Consider the following 20,853-nt stretch of genomic DNA (forward strand, 5'->3'; position numbering starts at 1 on the left):
TAAGTGGAATTTGGTGTGTTTAGTCAAGGATTGTTCATTTCCATTACCTTGACAACTTCTGCTAAAGGATCAGCTTATGATGAAGGCTTTGTACTAAATCATCCTCGCTGGTCATTTTGGGTTTACATAAAAATCCTGCATTCCAAAAACTGAATCTCGTCATTTCTGCCTTGGAATGATTATAGTTGTCTTTTGAATTCTATGTTATTTATCAGTTTGTGTTTAGCATGTGATACAGCAAAGGGCAGGTGAGTACCATGTTGTTCATCAATAAACTGTAAACAAAGTCTTCACTACTGGTATGCTTCTCTCCCAGGTAGTCCAGCCTTATGGAACCAAAATGGATGCTTCTAGCATCTTGAATCACCAAATGGGCCGCTACAGGTATTCTCCGACTGGAACCACCAAATTGTACACAATATCCTTGCTGCCTTCTTCGGTTCAGTGTAACCACAACTAAAGCACAAACAAATGAAGAAGGCGCACCAGCCTAGTGCATGTACAAATGCCACCCAACGTCAGTCCATCGAGTAGGCCCTACTCCATGGACTGACGTTGGGTGGCATTTGTTCATGTTAAGCCTGTGTCTTTCTTCTTTTGCGAGTACATTTGACTTTTAACATTTATTAAATGAGGTATACAGTAATGCACCAGGCCTGTGCGCCTTCTTATTTTGTTTGAGTACCATGTTGTGCCTAAACTGATGTAGGATTCCTCTTCAAGAAAGACCGATCCATGGAAGTCCAACCCATGATCAAATTTTATGTATTGGTTAAAATAAGTACTTCTACCATTGCAGTGTCATATTGGCTGCCTTGTCATGATTATCCCACAATAGCTGTCTATGCTTCAGTTGATGTCATCATGGCATAAGGCTTACAACATGGATACCTACTCTTCAGTCTGTGACATAACATAGGCATTAGACCCATAAATTGTCTCTCTTTGATTATCTGAAGAACGTGTCCTCCAAGGTGGTTAACTGCTCTGTGAACTGTGAGTGAGTTGATTGCTGTACAGACTATGGCAGTGATGGCCAACCTTGGCACCCCAGATGTTTTGGTACTACATTTCCCATGATGCTCCACTACACTGCAGAGTGCCTGAGTATCATGGGAACTGTAGTTCCAAAACATATGGGGTGCCAAGGTTCGCCATCACTGTACTATGGCATTCTTCAATAATGGCTGATTTTTCTTTAATCTGTCACAACACTGAAGGACGACACCTCCAAAATAGATGATTCTTCTTCTATTCGTGACACCATTAGACCAGACGAAGCAATTGACCACATTGGAGGAGTGTTTCCTCCAAGGTGGTTGATTGCTCTGTAAACTGTGCAATTAATAAGGAGTAGGTCCTCCTGAATGATTGATTGCTGTACAGATTATGACATCCCTTAATAATGGTTGATTCATAATTAAATCCATGACAAGACTGAACCCTTACCTACCTACCATCTCTCAAAATTGATAATTAAGAGGTAGAATGAAAGGATTAGGCCGGGGTTCTCACTGGTACGACAAACGCTCCGACATTGGGACCTCATGTCGCATGACATGTGAAAATCAATGTTTCCCTATGAGAGCCGTCCTAACTGGTCCGACACAAGTCGTCCGACTTTGAAAATGCTCCCTGTACTACTTTGGTCTGACTTTGATCCTACTTCAGCCCATTGAATATCATTGAAGTTGGATCAAAGTAGGAGCTTTGTCCTTACCATACGACTTTTGGGATTGTTTTGATTAGTCAAAGAACAAGTCAGACTATCACAATGTCGGATCAAAGTAGTATCCTATTCATACAAGTCGGATGGATGTAGGACTAGTGTCGCAGAGCAAAGTAGGTTGAAAGTTGTATGAATGTCGTGTAGTATCAGTGTGAACCCAGCCTCACTGTGGTATAACCCTTTTGGTAGTTAAAACATGCTTTTTTTAATGAGGTTTATGCATAACTATAACTTTAACTTTCAATATTTGCCAAACCAATTATGTAACTTATGATTGGAGTGAGCTGTTGTACAAGTGTCTCGCTGACACAATCATGTGACTTAAGATTGGTGTTAGATGTTGTACAAGGTTTCACATAAACATGGAATTGTATAAATTTCATGTTTACTTCTCACATGAGATAAATTATTGTATACATGTGAACAGCATTGTAAATATGTCAAATAAATAGTTCATACTACAGCATTTCCTTGTTTATTTTCTGTTTCTAATGAGGCCTTGTGAGAAGTCATTTGGCTCACAATATATATACAGAATAACAGCAATAACGTTTCCTCTATACCAGGGGTACTGAATTAAAATTCACGGGGGTCCAGTCGGAAAAAAATTCTTCCAGCGGAGGTCCGAATGCCAAATTGGTGCTATGACGCCACATGATATCCTCCACTTGACAACCTCCCATCACAGCGCCCCCCCCACCACCACACACATGCACACACCTTTATGACCCACACACATCACACTTTTTTTTTCTTTCAACTTTATTGAAATGTAAAAATACATTTCATTCATTTTTATGCACCACAGTTCAATTGCGGTGCATAGAAACAGAATGCATTTTGCAACATACTGCTCAGCACGCAGGGGCGCTGTTGCAGTGTGAACAGGACACATAGAAAACAATTGTTTTCTATTGCCCTTGCAGAGACTGACGCATCACAGACCCCCCCATCACAGACTGACAGCCCAAATCACAGACCCCTCATTACAGCCTAATCCCCCCCCCCATCACAGACTGACCTGACCCATCACAAACTGGTCCTGACCCATCACAGACCCCCCATCACAGACTGACCTGACCCATCACAGACTGACCCCCCCATCACAAACTGGCCCTGCTGACCCATAACAGACCCCCTATAACAGACTGACCCCCAAATCACAGACCCCCTATCACAGACTGACCCCCCCCAAATCACAAACTGGTCCTGACCCATCACAGACCCCCTATCACAGGCTGACCCCCCCCATCACAAACTGGTCCTGACCCATAACAGACCCCCTATAACAGACTGACCCCCCCAAATCACAAACTGGTCCTGACCCATTACAGACCCCCTATCACAGGCTGACCCCCCCCATCATAAACTGGTCCTGACCCATAACAGACCCCCTATAACAGACTGACCCCCAAATCACAGACTGACCCCCCCAAATCACAAACTGTTCCTGACCCATCACAGACCCCCTATCACAGGATGACTCCCCATCACAAACTGGTCCTGACCCATAACAGACCCCCTATAACAGACTGACCCCCAAATCACAGACTGACCCCCCAAATCACAAACTGGTCCTGACCCATCACAAACCCCCTATCACAGGATGACCCCCCCATCACAAACTGGTCCTGACCCATAACAGACCCCCTATAACAGACTGACCCCCAAATCACAGACTGACCCCCCCAAATCACAAACTGGTCCTGACCCATCACAGACCCCCTATCACAGGATGACCCCCCCCCCATCACAAACTGGTCCTGACCCATAACAGACCCCCTATAACAGACTGACCCCCCCAAGGCACAAACTGGTCCTGACCCATCACAGACCCCCTATCACAGGATGACCCCCCCCCCATCACAAACTGGTCCTGACCCATAACAGACCCCCTATAACAGACTGACCCCCCCAAAGTACAAACTGGTCCTGACCCATCACAGACCCCCTATCACAGACTGACCCCCCCCCATCACAAACTGGTCCTGACCCATCACAGACCCCCTATCACAGACTGACCCCCCCCCCCCCCCCATCACAAACTGGTCCTGACACATCAGACTCCCCATCGCAGACGTCCACTGTCCTGTCCTACATTGCATTGCATTCCCCCCTCCCCACAGAACCCTACCTTAATCACACAGGAAATGAAGCATGGCCGCTCTGGACAATGGGCGGGACTTTCCCCATTAAAAGTGAGTGATTTATTGCTGGGACCGCCCCCGCAGCCTAGCAACCAATCACCCACTTTTTAACTTAAAAAGTCCCGCCCTTTGTCCAGAGCAGTCGCGCTTCGTGTCCTGTGTGATTAAGTCACTCACAGGCAGTGTGGGGAGGGGGGAGTACAGCGAGGGGGGAGTGAAACAATGTTAGAGGCACGGACCTGCCGCGCCTGCCATGCTGTGTATAGAGCGGCATCCGCAGAGGCAGGCAGGCGGGCGAGCGAACTAGCCGGTGACAGAGGACACACAGGAAACTACTTGGCGGGGCTGCGGTCCGGATAGAATGGCCACTGGGGCCGGAACCGGACCGCGGTCCGCCATTTAGTGATGCCCGCTCTATACAGTCTCTATAGCTCTGGAGCCTCTTGTCTGGCAAAGAACAAGAGTATGGGGACTAATGTTTAAAGGGCAAATCTAGCTAAAGGTGATACTTTACATTAGTTGATGCCATTGAGTGTTTTTTACACACACTGGTTGGTTACATCTATGGGTTTTCTGGTGAACCTGAGTTCTTAACTTCACCTACTTGCTGTAGCAAGCTGGTCTTACTGCTAAGGCCTGGTTCACATGGCTAAGCAAACACCCATGCAAAGGACCATCTTCGTCTGCATGTGATGCACAGGTGTATCATGCATTAGCATGCAGGCAGTCCCATTTATGTCAATTAGGACTTAGCAGCTGCACAGATACAGCTGCTGCTCCCAATTCGAAAGCCATGTAGGTGTGTGTCCTCAAAGTCACACCGTCTGCATTCAGGGGCATGCACCTACATAGATGTCAAGTTGGGACCAGCCGATGTGGCCATGTGGGCGCTTTGTCCCAATAGACATGAATGGGGCTGCCTGCAGTTGGATGTATAGAATACCTTTTGCATATCGTGGACAAAGACTGCCCTTCACACAGATGTACACATTGATACGCCTACAGTGGGGATCGAAAGTTTGGGCACCCCAGGTAAAAATTTGTATTAATGTGTATAACGAAGCCAAGGAAAGATAGAAAAATCTCCAAAAAGGCATCAAATTACAGATTAGACATTCTTATAATATGTCAAAAAAAGTTAGATTTTATTTCCATCATTTACACTTTTAAAATTACAGAAAATAAAAAAATGGCATCTGCAAAAGTTTGGGCACCCTGCAGAATTTATAGCATGCACTGCCCCCTTTGCAAAGCTGAGACCTGCCAGTGTCATGGATTGTTCTCAATCATCGTCTGGGAAGACCAGGTGATGTCAATCTCAAAGGTTTTAAATGCCCAGACTCATCTGACCTTGCCCCAACAATCAGCACCATGGGTTCTTCTAAGCAGTTGTCTAGAAAACTGAAACTGAAAATAGTGGATGCTCACAAAGCTGGAGAAGGCTATAAGAAGATAGCAAAGCGTTTTTAAGCTGCACTTCCATTGATATTGTGTTTTATAAAAGTAAACCTATTTGGCCATCAATCGTCTTATAGAGTTAAAGTAGAACTATAGGCAAAACTTTTTTTTTTTTTTTTTTTTTTTCATTTTGGATAGAATAAGGGAGGGTTATAACCCCTGTCAGATGTTTTTTCCGCCATTGGTGTCCCAATGGGGAGATTTTTCATCACTTTCTGTCCCATAGCCAAACAGGAAGTGATAGGGAACTCCTTGGTGAGCACCAGAACTAGCATCCCTCTTGTAAGATTTCCCCTCTTACTTTTCTGGGGACAGCCCAAAATTTTGAATTTTATTTTACTTTCAATGATAATAGTAAACAGAATAAACAGAGAGAGTGAATCTCCTAAACGGACGGGGCACAGACAGCGATAAAAATTGACAGGTGTTCTAATCCCTCTCCACTTTCCTCCTCATTTGTCCCTCATTTTGGTCTGGTCTCTATAATCGTATATAAAATATATAGTAGTGGTAAAAGCACTTGTGGGTTTAGCAATTTTTTTTTGTTGTTGAAAATCCTCCTTTAAGGGGGTTTGGCAGGGGGTGTGTCCCATGCCTACATACATTTGCTAATAGGTGTCCCTCGTTGTCATCTCAGAAAGTTGGGAGGTATGTATAAGGCAATATGCTAATCCTTATGCCCCGTACACACGATCGGAAATTTCGACAGCAAAAGTCCGATGTGAGCTTTTAAACGGAAATTTTGACCGTGTGTATGCTCCATCTGACTTTTGCTGGCGGAATTTCCGCCAGCAAAAGATTGAGAGCTGGTTCTCAAATTTTCAGACGGAAAAAATTCCTATCCGAAAATCCGATCGTCTGTAGCAATTCCGACGCATGCTTGGAAACAATTCAATGCTCGGAAGGATTCAACTTTTTTTTTTTTCTCGGCTCGTCGTAGTGTTGTACGTCACCGCGTTCTTGACGGTCGAAAGTTCAGAGAACTTTTGTGTGACCGTGTGTATGCAAGCCAAGTTTGTACGGAATTCCGTCGGAAAAAACAGCCAAGGTTTTTCCGAAGGAAAATCCGACCGTGTGTACGGGGCTTTTAAGTGTATCTAAACCCAAGAGCCTAGAGAGGAAGCGCACCTCATTTCTGGGGATGGTTGCTTTCTTATAACCTTATGTTTGGATATCATTGTTTAAATTAATTGACAAGGCTCTAAAAAATATGGACTCTTTAAAAATAAATGCCTAAGGGTCCATGCACACCGGCTCAAAAAACATGGAGCTTTTTTTTTCTGCCATAAAACTGCTTTTAAAAATGCAAAACAGAGGGGTTTTCTTACCTGCCTCTAAATACTGAGCTTAAAGGGTCACTAAAGGAATTATTTTTTTTAGCTAAATAGCTTCCTTTACCTTACTGCAGTCCTGGTTTCATGTCCTCATTGTTTGTTTTTGCTTTGATGTTGCTGTAATTCCTCTCTGTTCTGGACACTTCCTGGTTGTCTGTTTCCTGATCACCACAGTACTGGGTGACTAATCAAGGAGGTGTGTCTAAAACCCCTCAGAACCAATCCAGTTTCGTTTTGCAAAACCTTCACTGCCCTCTATTGGCTCTCTGGCTCTGTACATCAGAGAACCAGGAAACAACAGCAAAAACGAAACTAAACTGTAGCCACATTATATGATTGATTTTTATCTATTTTTAATCATTTTTAAAAGGAATCAGTTAACTATTATGTCTCTATACCCTGTAAACAGTCATTTCAGCAAAACATTTTTTTTCCTTTAGTGACCCTTTAACCACTTCCATACTGGGCACTTAAACCCCTTCCTGACCAGAGGACTTTTTGCGATTCGGCACTGCGTCGCTTTAACTGACAATTGCGCGGTCGTGGCCCAAACAAAATTAATGTCCTTTTTTCCCCACAAATAGAGCTTTCTTTTGGTGGTATTTGATCACCTCTGCGGTTTTTATTTTTTGCGCTATAAACAAAAATAGAGCGACAATTTTGAAAAAAAAAAAACATTTTTTTACTTGTTGCTATAATAAATAGCTCAATTTTTTTTTTACTTTTTTTTTTATCCTCAGTCTAGGCCGATACGTATTCTACATATTTTTAGTAAAAAAAAAAAAAAAAAATCGCAATAAGCGACTGGTTTGCGCAAAAGTTATAGCGCCTACAAAATAAGGGACAAAATTATTATTATTTTTTTTTTTTTTACTAGTAATGGCGGCGATCTGCGATTTTTATTGGGACTGCGACGTTATGGCGGACACTTTTGACACATTTTTGGCGCCATTCACATTTATACTGCAATCAGTGCTATAAATATGCACTAATTACTGTATAAATGTGACTGGCAGGGAAGGGGTTAACACTAGGGGGTGAGGAAGGGGTTAAATGTGTACCCTAATTAGTGTTCTAACTGTGGGGGAGGGGGGGTGACTGGGGGAGGTGACCGATCTGTGTCTCTATGTACAAGAGACACAGATCCGTCTCCTCTCTCCCCTGACAGCACCGCTGTCTGCGAGAGCCGGGAATGAGAGATGATCTCATATGTAAACATATGAGATCATCTCTCATTGGCCGCATAGATCGCCTAGGAAATGGCCGCTCCGATTGGCCGTTCACGGCGATCTGTGACTGGCTGTGTCCAAGGGACACGGCCAGCACAGCAGTTCCCCGCTGCGCGCTCGGGAGCGCACGCGGGGAACGTGCAAAGGGGCGGCCGTAAAAAGACGGCCTGTTAGAGATTGGGAGCCGCGCTGAGGCCGTACAAAGTCGTACGGCCGTCAGCAAGTGGTTAAAATATGCCTCTAAATGTCCTAATGTACATTAGCAGCTTCCACAGGCAAAACGCAGATCTGAACCAGCAAAAAAATGTCTAATTCCCATAATGCCATAACAGTTCCCACCGCTGTGCCTTGTGTACACTGGTCTTCCACCATATTGTAGTAGAGGGTGGGTACATAGACAGCTACTTATAAAGCAGCTGCCAAAATATGGCATTTACCATTTTCCATTTTTCTGAAGGTTTATAAAAATGTGAAATGCCAAGTTAGGAAAGTGAAATGTTGTGAGAAAAGCAGTGAAAAAGTGTTGTAACTGAATGCAATATGATGAAATAATACAAATCCGGGGAAAAAAAATCAGAGGGGAGGAACACCGATTTAGACTGTTGATTGGTTGGCTCTGCTGGAAGGTTATCCATCCAAGAGCCACTCAACTGGACTTGTTCTGTAATGTTGGAGTCTTTTTGCTCCTAATCCAAGGACATTCCTCAGTTTTAATATTCCGACATTTCTTACTCCATGGGTGACTCATGTAGCTAAATGTTGGGGTATGTTCTCAAAATGTATTTGAGGAGGATCCTTGGATGTCTTTAACATTACAAAACATATTCGAACATTTCTTACTCCATGGGTGACTCATGTAGCTAAATTTTGGGGTATGTTCTCGAAATGTCTTCATTTCGTGGAGGATCCTTGGATGTCTTCAATATTACAAAACAAAGTATGTTGAAGGTGACTACTACTAAATATACTATTTAATGACCTGCATAATTGAGAACGCCCACAGCAAAGATAAGTTCAAACTTCAGAATATATATGTGTGATGCTACAAACTGAATTGTAGATGCGGCTGCTGGATAAATAAATACCTGTGCCTGGACCACAGCTGCACACACCGTCAGATAATGCTAAAGGTGAATAAAGGTCCAGCAATACAGTATACCATGCTCATAGAATTTATGTTACTTTATTGCAGATCCATCAAGGCAAGAGGGAATCCAATGTACAAAAAAGGTTGACGCGTTTCAGCCCTGTAACTTATGACTAAGACCCAGTACAGGTCTGAAACACGTTACCCTTTTTTGTATACTGAATTCCCCTTGTCTTGATGGATCTGCAATAGAGCAGCATCAATTTCATGCGCATGTTGTACCGTGTTGCCAGACCTTCGTTCATCTTCAACAGCAAAGATAAGACGTGTGACACAGGGCACGCCGATGCTGGGAGTGCAGTTGTTGAAAAGATAGTTTGCCCCCTCTGTGTCTTACACCTGCATCTGGACATATTCACCAGCACACCATGGATCAGCAATCTTCGTCCAAAGGTGTCTTTATTGTAGAGAGATCACATCACAGAGACAAGTGCAATGTTTCGGAGCCGCGCAGTGCCCCTTCATCAGGCATCTAACAATTTGAAGACTACAACATGCTGTCATCCTACTTCGCCACTTTGCTAGCAGTTTAGTTCTAGGTGTACAAACCCAGAGTGGGCAAACTATAAGTGCAAATGCATGCACATTGCAGGATTAGGCTTCTTTCACATGGGTGTAGTACAGCATACACTCTTGCAAGGGCAGTGTTTGCCAACAAGGGGATGCACAGGTGTTCCGTGGAGGCAGTCCCCTTCATGTCATTTGGGATGCAGCAGCTGCACAGACACAGCCATTGCTCCCAATTTGACATCAGCGTGGGTGCGGGTGTACGGCCCTGAACGCAGACAGTGTGCGTTTGGGGACATGCACCCGCACGGCTGTCAGAGTGGGAGCAACAGCTGTGTCTGTGCAGCCTCTGCATCCCAGTTGACATGAATGATGTTGCCAGCACTGTGATGCATTGAACGCCTGTGCATGCCTGTGCGGGCAAACATGGCGCTTGTATGGGTGTGCACTGTAGTATGCCGATGTGAACAAAACCTCAGCAACATCATTATTTATCATCTTATATATTGTGTGTGTATAGATATATATATATATCTAAGGGCCCGGATTCACATACATCGGCGCATATGTATGCCGCCGTAGCGTATCTCTTTTACGCTACGCCGGCGCAGTGCACAGAGGCAAGCACTGGATTCATAAGACACTTGCTCCCACTCGCTGTTAAAGATACGCTGGGTTCCCTCGGCGTAAGCCAGCGTAGGTGGAAGTGGGCGTGAGCCATGCTAATGAGGCGTGACCCCAATGATGGGCCAAGCGCCATAGAAGTACTTAAAATGAACGGCGCATGCGCCGTCCCGTGGGCGCATCCCAGTGCGCATGCTCAGAATCACGTCGAAACAACTGCCTAAGATACGACGAATCACTGCCTACGACGTCATATTCACGTACAACGTAAACGACAAAAGATACGAGGGCTTGTGTTCCCTGGTCCATACCTTTTGCATGAGTTGCGCCTCCTATATGAGGAATAACTTTACGCCGGACGTACGACTTACGCAAAGAGCGTATATTATGCGCCGGGCGCAACTACGTTCGTGAATCGGCGTATCTCCCTCATTTGCATATGTGCATAGAAAATCAATGGGAGCGGAAAATGCGCCCAGCGTAAATATGCGCCCACAATACGACGGCGTAGGCAAGTTACGTCGGTCGTAGGAAGACTATTTTTATAGATACGACGGCGCATAGATAGACTTACGCGGCGTATCTCGGCGTAAGTGCTTTGTGAATCCGGGCCATAATGTTCATAAATGGCCCATATAATAAACCTTGTGCAAAGTTATTCACTTTAGGATCATTGCAGAGGACAAGGATGATCTTTTTTTTTCTTGAGAACGGTATGTTCAACCTCTGTACAGGACTGTAAATGCTGCAAAGATGTGGAACAGTCCTCTGCAGGACCTGGTCCTAGCCAAAAAAAAAGGTTTCAAATAAGGTTGGATCTGTTTCTAGATAAGCAAAATATAACCATTCTAGATAATTTGAATCCGGGGGGGTTCTTAGAGGATCAGGAGTGATAAAGCAAGTAGGATCATGTTTAATAAGGGGTATCGCACCTTCCTCTGGATCAAATACAGGTTTATGGTTTTGAGGATGCAGGTTATTGTATTTATTTTTGTTCTTTAGCTGAACTCAATAGACATGTCTTTCTTCAGCCTGACTAATTATGTAACAACGAGGACCTGGATGTATTACTTTGGCAGGCAGGGCGGCAGTCTAGAGCCTTTTATTATACATAGGCTTGTGTTACTGCATCATGATGTGTTTGGTAAGATTTGTGCCACTCCTGGAAGACCTGCCACCCTAGGTTTCAACCAGGGGAGGGCTGGGCCGGGGGGCAGGGTGGTAATTGCCTACCAGGCCGCTCTAACTTATGTTCAAAATGGTCGGCAGCCTCTGCCCTTTACCATCTTTTTTTATTCTGCACTAGGAATTCGGGCGGGGCCACAGCGGCTCGCCACTAGCTGTTGCATTCTGGGAGTTGTAGTCCATGCTCAAGCTCCCGGTGGGTGGAAAACAGAGCAGCGCAGAGGAAACTACAACTCCCTGGGACCGGATGGTGAGCTCATTCGACGGTTCAATGGGCCACTTGACAGATATCAAGTTCTGGGAACTCAACCTCCTCAACCAGAACAGCCATTGAGTTTGGAATAATACTTTTGAAAATGTTAGGTTCCATTTTTGGGAAGCTCAGCTAACCAAGCCATTTTCACTTAGGTTCATACATCCGCAAGATTCTCCATGTGTCTCTGGGAGTCCTCATTGCCTACCTCAGTATCCCCGTTGTTGTGAACCTGATGAGCTCCAAACAACTTATGAACACGTCATTCAACCCTCTACGGATTGTCAACACATATGGAGCCTTCGGCAGGTACTGTATAGCTTATATCTCAGAGAACCCAATGTTGAAGCACAACTCTAGGTAACCCCTACACTAAATAATCGTGCACAGTGCTGAAAGGATGATTAAAAAAAAGACCACAGGAACACTAATGCCGCGTACACACGATCGGAATTTCCGACAACAAATGTCCGATGTGAGCTTGTTGTTGGAAAATCCAACCGTGTGTATGCTCCATCGGACATTTGCTGTCGGAATTTCCGACAACAAAAATTTGAGAGCTGGTTCTTAATTTTTCCGACAACAAAAGTTCTTGTCGGAAATTCCGACCGTGTGTACACAGTTCAACGCACAAAAATCCCACACATGCTCGGAATCTTTGACGCATGCTTGGAATCATTGAACTTAATTTTTCTCAGATCGTAGTAGTGTTGTACATCACAAAATTTGTGTGACCGTGTGTATGCAAGACAAGTTTGAGCCAACATTCCGTCGGAAAAAAATCCACGGTTTTGTTGTCGGAATGTCCGATCGTGTGTACGCGGCAATAAAGTTTTTATTTGCATGCATTTTTAAATAAATGTGCTTCTGTGAACTATTTGTGATATGTCCACCTAGAACCTCTGAAGTGCTAATATTGGGACAAGGTTTTTGTTTTTCATTTAGAGCTTCGATCCAAACGTTTTTCTTCTCATTTTCGATAAATTGAGGCATAGCTTCATGTTATGGTTTGACTGTAGTTCCACTTTAATAGAAGAACTCTCACCAAATGTGTAATTTTACATCCAGGTCATGGTAGCCAATCATTTTTTAGCTTCAGCTTGTTCAATTAAGCTTTGACAATAAAACCTGGAAGCTGATTGGTTTCTATGCAGTTGCACCAGATTTTGCACTCTTCAGTTTTAGTAAATCTCTCCTTTGTATATATTTGCTTCAGTTGAGTACTTAGCTGTTCCTCTGCTCTCACCCTTTAAAGGGGAAGTAAACCCTGATGGGTTTTATTTCCTCTTTTGCTCACAGCAAACCCTGCAAATTAAAAGCATAATAGGCTAGAATGCAACGCATACTAACCAATTATGGGACACTTACCTGCAAACGAGTCTAGCGTTGTCCCCTGTGCAGGCTGAGCCCATCTTCTGGGGCCGCAGACTCCCACTCTGTGATTGGCTGGAGCCGGGAGCCACTGGTAACAGCACAGTCTAACTCAGGGGTGTCCAAACTTTTTTCAAAGAGGGCCAGATTTGGTGAAGTGAACATGTGTGAGGGCCGACCATTTTGCCTGACATTCTTCGAACCATTAAAATGAAATGCAAATTAACTAATACACGGCCCAACAAGAATTTTCTTGCCTTTGTGGCTGTGTGGTGAAGAGATGAGCTCAGGCGTGTTATTTGAATATACCGTATTTATTGGTGTATAACACGCACCTTCACTTTAAGAGGGAAGTTTCAGGAAAAATTAAATTTTAAATCAAGAAGCAAATATAAGCAAATTTATGAAGCAAAATAAGTCAGGTCAGTGCCCATCAATGCAGCCTAATGAGTGCCCATCTGCAGCCTCACCATTGCCATGAATGCAGCCTCACCATTGCCATGAATGCAGCCTCACCATTGCCATGAATGCAGCCTCACCATTGCCATGAATGCAGCCTCACCATTGACATGAATGCAGACTCACCATTGAAATTATTGCAGCCTCTGAATGTGCGATGCTCGGGGATTCGTTCTGGGCTACAAAAGAGATATATGTCCAAATTACCAGTGGGGCCACATTAAACCGAAACGCGGGCCGCAATTGGCCCCCGGGCCGGACTTTGGACATGCCTGGTCTAACTGAAGCAATGGCACGACTTGCCATTGCTTCAGTGCGCATTTGCCGATGACTTCGGCACATGCAGATACAGAGGATATCTCCTAAACCATGCAGGTTTAGGAGATATGCAGGCTAGCTACTTGTAAGCCTTATTATAGGCTTACCTGTAGCAAAAAGTGGTTTGTAAGGGTTTACAACCACTTAAATGACACTTTCTGCTTGATATACACTAATCAGCCATAATATTATGACCCCCCTAGACCTCGACCTAGACCTCTGAAGGTATACTGTTGTATCTGGTAGCAAGCTGTCAGTAGCAGATCCTTTAAGCCCTGTAAGTTGTGAGGTGCAGCATCCATGGATCAGTTTTAGTTTTCCAGCACATCCCACAGATACTCCATTGGATTGAGTTCTGGAGAATTTGGAAGCCAAGTTAACACCTTAATGTTGTGTTCTTAAATTGATCAGACTAGACCACCTTCTGTCATTGCTCCTTGGTCCAGTGCTGATGCTCACGTGCCCATTGTAGGCTCTTTCGGGCTGTGAACAAGGGTGAGCATGGATGCCCTGACCAGTCTGTGGCTATGCAGCCTCATATACAACAACTTGCAATGGACTAAGCCTAATGCCCTGTACACACGAGTGGAATTTCCGTTGGAAAAAAGTTGGGTGGTTTTTCTCACGGAATTCCGCTCAAGCTTGGCTTTCATACACACGGTCACACCAAAGTTCTCTGAACTTTCGAACGTTAAGAACACGGTGACGTACAACACTACAACGAGGCGAGAAAAAGAAATTCAATTCTTCCGAGCACGCGTCAAATTGTTTCCGAGCATGCATGTTTTTTTTCCCGTCGGAAATTGCATACAGACAAACGGATTTTCCAAAAGGAAATGTTTCCGTCTGAAAAATTGAGAACCTGCTCTCAAACTTTTGCTGGCAGAAATTCCGCCAGCAAAAGTCTGATGGAGCCTACACAGGGTCGGAATTTCCGATGAAAAGCTCACATGAGACTTTTGCTGGCGGAAATTCCACTCGTGTGTACAGGGCATTAGCTGCTCATGATTCTGTCACCGGATTGCTTCCACTTTTGGTTGGTCCTGACCACTGCAGACCGGGAACATTCCACAAGAGCTACAGTTTTGGACTTGCTATGACCCAGTCGTCTAACCACTACAATTTGGCCCTTGTCAAATTTGCTCAAATCCTTATGCTTGCCCATTGTTTCTGCTTTCTACACATTTAGGTAGATTCAGGTACAATAGTGTAAAGTTACGGCGGCGTAGCTTAGTGTGTTTAGGCTACGCCGCCGCCGCTAGTAGTTATTCTCAATCTACTTACCAGCTAATATACGGCGGCGTAGCCTAAAACGAGCGGGCATAAGGGCGCCTAATTCAAATTGGTTGGAGGGGGGCGTGTTGTATGGTAATGAGGCTTGACCTCACGTTCTTTGACGGTGTTTGCTACTGCGCATGCGCCGGGCGCCTACATTTCCCAGTGTGCATTGCGGCTAAGTAGGCCGTACGTGCCTATTGATTTAGACGTGGACGTAACTCCCGATTCGCGGACGACTTACGCAAACGACGTAAAAAATTCGAACCTCGCGGCGGGAACGACGGCCATACTTTAACATTGTTATTCCACCTCATAGGTGGAATAACTTTAGGCCGCCTAAGGCCTTACGGAAACGATGTAATTCGAAGCGCCACCTAGCGGCCATCCAAAAATTTGCAATCTAAGATAGGACGGCGCAAGCCGGCCTATCTTAGATATGTTTAAGCGTATCTCTGTTTGAGCATACGCTTAAACATACGGCGGCGTAGATTCGGAGTTAGGTCGGCTTATCTACTGATAAGCCGGCCTAACTCTTTCTGAATCTACCTACTTGACTTCAGGGACAATGTGTCCACTTGCTACCTAATATATCGCACTCACTTTCAGAAACCCTTCTAATAAGATAACCATTGTTATTCCCTTTACCTGTCATCAGCCATGTTATGATCGGTCTATATATTATGTTATTGTAAGTTTCTATCCCTTTTACTCTAGATACGCTTAAAGTCTGTTTTTGTTTAAGTTTTGGTTGTACTTGTTTGTGTTGAGAATGGAACGGTGTGTTCTGTGCCGATGTTGAAGATGGTTGGCATTACCAGTGGAATTCTGGGTATTCCAGGCCAAGAAAGGTGACATTCCCCAGACCTAATAGCAAAGGAGAGAAACACTTTTACAGAGCTGCACTGGAAAATATTTTTGTATTGTCGCTTCAGGCTCTTTCCCTAATTTCAGATACCCCAAGCAAGTCCAGCTGTTTCAGGCTTTAGGAATTAAGTGAAGAAGTTTAGGAGACCCAGTTGTCCTTTGTTCCTCCTTTCTCCACTATGTTAGAGGGCACAGGGAAGAGCTCCGGACCTCTTTAAGCTATTACCCAGGTGTGGCCAAGATTTTGCAATGCTAGTTTATGTTATTGGTTTCTTCAATACTTTATGCACTGCGCAAGAGTAAAGTTTGACCATAAAGTCAAATCACACATTATATTGCAGTTTAATGATTCTGGCTCTGACCATGCCTTGAGTTGTATAAAGCAGAACTTTATCCATAACAACTTGTTCTTTGACAAGGAACATACATTCCACATTAATAATTATGCTATCAAAATTAGTATGTGCTGTAAATTGCCTCCAGCATTGCTCCTGTTTCTTCTTACTGAAGGCCACCATTTTGTTGAAGCCCAGTGCCCTTGAACAGGAGTAAATCTTTAGGTTGCCAGCAGATTGGCAGTGCCCTTGAACAGCAGTAAATCTTTAGGTTGCCAGCAGATTGGCCTTTATAAATTTGGCACAGTGCCAAAAAATAGAGAGCATCTGAGTATGTGCAGAGCAGGATGAGACCGTGTATTACTGGGTTTTAAACAGCATTATAGAGTCACTTATTTTTAATGTTTTACATAACTATTACATATCTATACCTGAAAAAAGGTGCCAGCCCAGTTCAGTTTTCCCAGAAGGAAAAAATACTTAGTGGATGTAAAGGGGATTCATTAAAGGGGTTGTAAAGTAAAATGTTGTTTTCCCTAAATAGCTTCCTTTACCTTAGTGCAGTCCTCCTTCACTTACCTCATCCTTCCATTTTTCGTTTAAATGTCCTTATTTCTTCTGAGAAATCCTCACTTCCTGTTCTTCTGTCTGTAACTACACACCGTAATGCGAGGCTTTCTTCCTGGTGTGGCGAAAGCCTCTTGAGGGGGCGAGCAGGAGTGTCAGGACGCCCACTAACACACAGATCCTTTCTCTATCTGCAAAGTAGAGAGTGTCCTGACTTTCCTGCTCGCCCCCTCCCCCCTCAAGAGGCTTTCTCCACACCAGGGAGAAAGCCTCGCATTACTGTGTGGAGTTACAGACAGAAGAACAGGAAGTGAGGATTTCTCAGAAGAAATAAAGACATTTAAAAGCAAAATGGAGGGATGAGGTAAGTGAAGGAGGACTGCACTAAGGTAAAGGAAGCTATTTAGGAGAAACATTTTTCCTTTACAACCCCTTTAAATTTGACCTAGGCACATATATATATATGTAGTGTTTCCTTATCTCTCTCCAAAGCACTGAGTCCTGTGTGTTTCTGCTCTTTTGTTTCTCTGTCACAGCACAGCTTTGCAAGTCTTTTCCTATGTGGAAGGGGGGGGGGGGGGGTGCCTTTCCTCCAATCAGCTGTCTCCCAGTGTAAGCAAGACTACACTCCCAGTATCGGGTCCCCAAATTCCAGGAGATCAGTCGCAAAAGGGTGACTCGAGTATAAGCCATGGGGGGCATTTTCAGCACACAAAACATGTGCTGAAAAACTCGGCTTATACTTGAGTAAATACGGTAAGTAAAAGAATGTTATATACTGGCCCTTTTATTGATAGTTCACATACGAATATTTACATACACTTCAATGTATTTCAAGGAGTTTGGCCACCGAAAACCGAGGCGCCCAGTTATTTTGTGCAGCAATGGAAAATGCAGACATGTTCCTATATTTTCCTTTTCCGTCTCTATTTTCTCTCTCGTGATTCTGGATTTCATGTTCCTGGCTGCCGCTAAAGGTAAACACATGTTAAGGGATTTTTTTTTTATTCTTGGGACGGTGCCGGCCAAATATGTATGCGGCCCAAGAGGGACGCATCTCTTCCAACCGAGCTTAATGCCAGCAGTAACAGCTTCTGGCAAAATCTATCACCATAAAATCATCTCTACCTTCACTAAAGACAGAGTTTAAAAATCTATCTCTGATTGTCTGCAGCTGCTGCCTCCTATTCAAAGCAATATACCACCCAGAAAATAGATGTATGTACAGGGAGTGCAGAATTATTAGGCAAATGAGTATTTTGACCACATCATCCTCTTTATGCATGTTGTCTTACTCCAAGCTGTATAGGCTCGAAAGCCTACTACCAATTAAGCATATTAGGTGATGTGCATCTCTGTAATGAGAAGGGGTGTGGTCTAATGACATCAACACCCTATATCAGGTGTGCATAATTATTAGGCAACTTCCTTTCCTTTGGCAAAATGGGTCAAAAGAAGGACTTGACAGGCTCAGAAAAGTCAAAAATAGTGAGATATCTTGCAGAGGGATGCAGCACTCTTAAAATTGCAAAGCTTCTGAAGCGTGATCATCGAACAATCAAGCGTTTCATTCAAAATAGTCAACAGGGTCGCAAGAAGCGTGTGGAAAAACCAAGGCGCAAAATAACTGCCCATGAACTGAGAAAAGTCAAGCGTGCAGCTGCCAAGATGCCACTTGCCACCAGTTTTGGCCATATTTCAGAGCTGCAACATCACTGGAGTGCCCAAAAGCACAAGGTGTGCAATACTCAGAGACATGGCCAAGGTAAGAAAGGCTGAAAGACGACCACCACTGAACAAGACACACAAGCTGAAACGTCAAGACTGGGCCAAGAAATATCTCAAGACTGATTTTTCTATGGTTTTATGGACTGATGAAATGAGAGTGAGTCTTGATGGGCCAGATGGATGGGCCCGTGGCTGGATTGGTAAAGGGCAGAGAGCTCCAGTCCGACTCAGACGCCAGCAAGGTGGAGGTGGAGTACTGGTTTGGGCTGGTATCATCAAAGATGAGCTTGTGGGGCCTTTTCGGGTTGAGGATGGAGTCAAGCTCAACTCCCAGTCCTACTGCCAGATTATGGAAGAGACCTTCTTCAAGCAGTGGTACAGGAAGAAGTCTGCATCCTTCAAGAAAAACATGATTTTCATGCAGGACAATGCTCCATCACACGCGTCCAAGTACTCCACAGCGTGGCTGGCAAGAAAGGGTATAAAAGAAGAAAAACTAATGACATGGCCTCCTTGTTCACCTGATCTGAACCCCATTGAGAACCTGTGGTCCATCATCAAATGTGAGATTTACAAGGAGGGAAAACAGTACACCTCTCTGAACAGTGTCTGGGAGGCTGTGGTTGCTGCTGCACGCAATGTTGATGGTGAACAGATCAAAACACTGACAGAATCCATGGATGGCAGGCTTTTGAGTGTCCTTGCAAAGAAAGGTGGCTATATTGGTCACTGATTTGTTTTTGTTTTGTTTTTGAATGTCAGAAATGTATATTTGTGAATGTTGAGATGTTATATTGGTTTCACTGGTAAAAATAAATAATTGAAATGGGTATATATATTTTTTTTGTTAAGTTGCCTAATAATTGTGCACAGTAATAGTCACCTGCACACACAGATATCCCCCTAAAATAGCTAAAACTAAAAACAAACTAAAAACTACTTCCAAAAATATTCAGCTTTGATATTAATGAGTTTTTTGGGTTCATTGAGAACATGATGGTTGTTCAATAATAAAATGAATCCTCAAAAATACAACTTGCCTAATAATTCTGCACTCCCTGTATACATATACAGTATATGGGACATTTCTAGTGCTCATCTGTATTTCTTAAAGTTGAACTCCAGAAAAAAGGCTCAAAACAAAGTTGAAATACTTTTTTTTTTTTTTTTTTTTAAACATTTATTAACCACTTGCTTACTGGGCACATAAACCCCCTTCGTTCCCAGGCGAAATTTCAGCTTCCGGCACTGCGTCGCTTTAACTGACATTTGCGCGGTCGTGCGACGTGGCTCCCAAACAAAATTGACTTCCTTTTTTCCCCACAAATAGAGCTTTATTTTGGTGGTATTTCATCACCTCTGCGGTTTTTACTTTTTGCGCTATAAACAAAAAAAGAGCGACAATTTAAAAAAAATATATATTTTTTTTACTTGTTTCTATAATAAATATCCCAATTTTTTTTCTCAGTTAAGGCCGATACGTATTTTTCGACGTATTTTTGTAAAAAAAAAAAAAAAAAATCGCAATAAGCGACTGGTTTGCGCAAAAGTTATATCGCCTACAAAATGGGGAACAGAATTATGATTTTTTTTTCATTATTTTTTTTTTACTAGTAATGGCGGCGATCTGCGATTTTTATTGGGACTGCGATATTGCGACGGACGTATCGGACACTTTCGACACAAATTTGGGACCATTCACATTTATACAGCGACCAGTGCTATAAAAATGCCCTAATTACTGTATAAATGTGACTGGCAGGGAAGGGGTTAACACTAGGGGGTGAGGAAGGGGTTTACTGTGTAGCCTGGGTGTGTTCTAACTGTGTGGGGGGAGGGGGGTGACTGGGGGAGGTGACCGATGCTGTGTCCCTATGTACAAGAGACACAGATCGGTCTCCTCTCCTCTAACAGCACGTGGAGCTCTGTGTTTACACACAGATCTCCACGTCCCTGCTGTTACCGGCTGTGTCACCGACGATCGCGTGTACCCGGCGGACATCGCGGCCGCCAGGTACACGCATCGGGTCCCCAGCGATGCGGCGGCACAGTGGTTACTTGCTGCGCGCCCCCCAGTGGCGCGCGCGGGTAATGCATTTCAAATGACGTCCAAAGACGTCCACTTGGCACCTGAGAACCGCGCTGTTGACGTCTTTTGTCAATAGCGCGGGTCTCAAGTGGTTAAAGATTTTAGATTACATAGTCATAACAAACAGGATCATCAAAAACAATCGTACAGTTGTAGCAAACGTGTACAGAGAAAATAAGACAAATCAGAGGTGCAAAGTGTAGCGCTTACAACATGCGTAACAAATATGAA

At 43.9% G+C, this 20,853-nt stretch overlaps 1 protein-coding gene across 1 annotated transcript in view; it reads left to right on the forward strand.

Annotated features, from left to right (window-relative positions):
* Positions 1-20,853, forward strand: part of LMF1 (lipase maturation factor 1) — a 395,063-nt gene that overhangs the window by 334,538 nt on the left and 39,672 nt on the right. The window contains exon 8 of the mRNA XM_040356447.1: positions 11,769-11,922. Coding sequence (XP_040212381.1) covers positions 11,769-11,922 — 154 coding nt within the window. The remainder of the gene's footprint in view (positions 1-11,768; positions 11,923-20,853) is intronic.

The sequence above is a fragment of the Rana temporaria genome, chromosome 6, assembly GCF_905171775.1.
Source record: "Rana temporaria chromosome 6, aRanTem1.1, whole genome shotgun sequence".
NCBI lineage: Eukaryota > Metazoa > Chordata > Amphibia > Anura > Ranidae > Rana > Rana temporaria.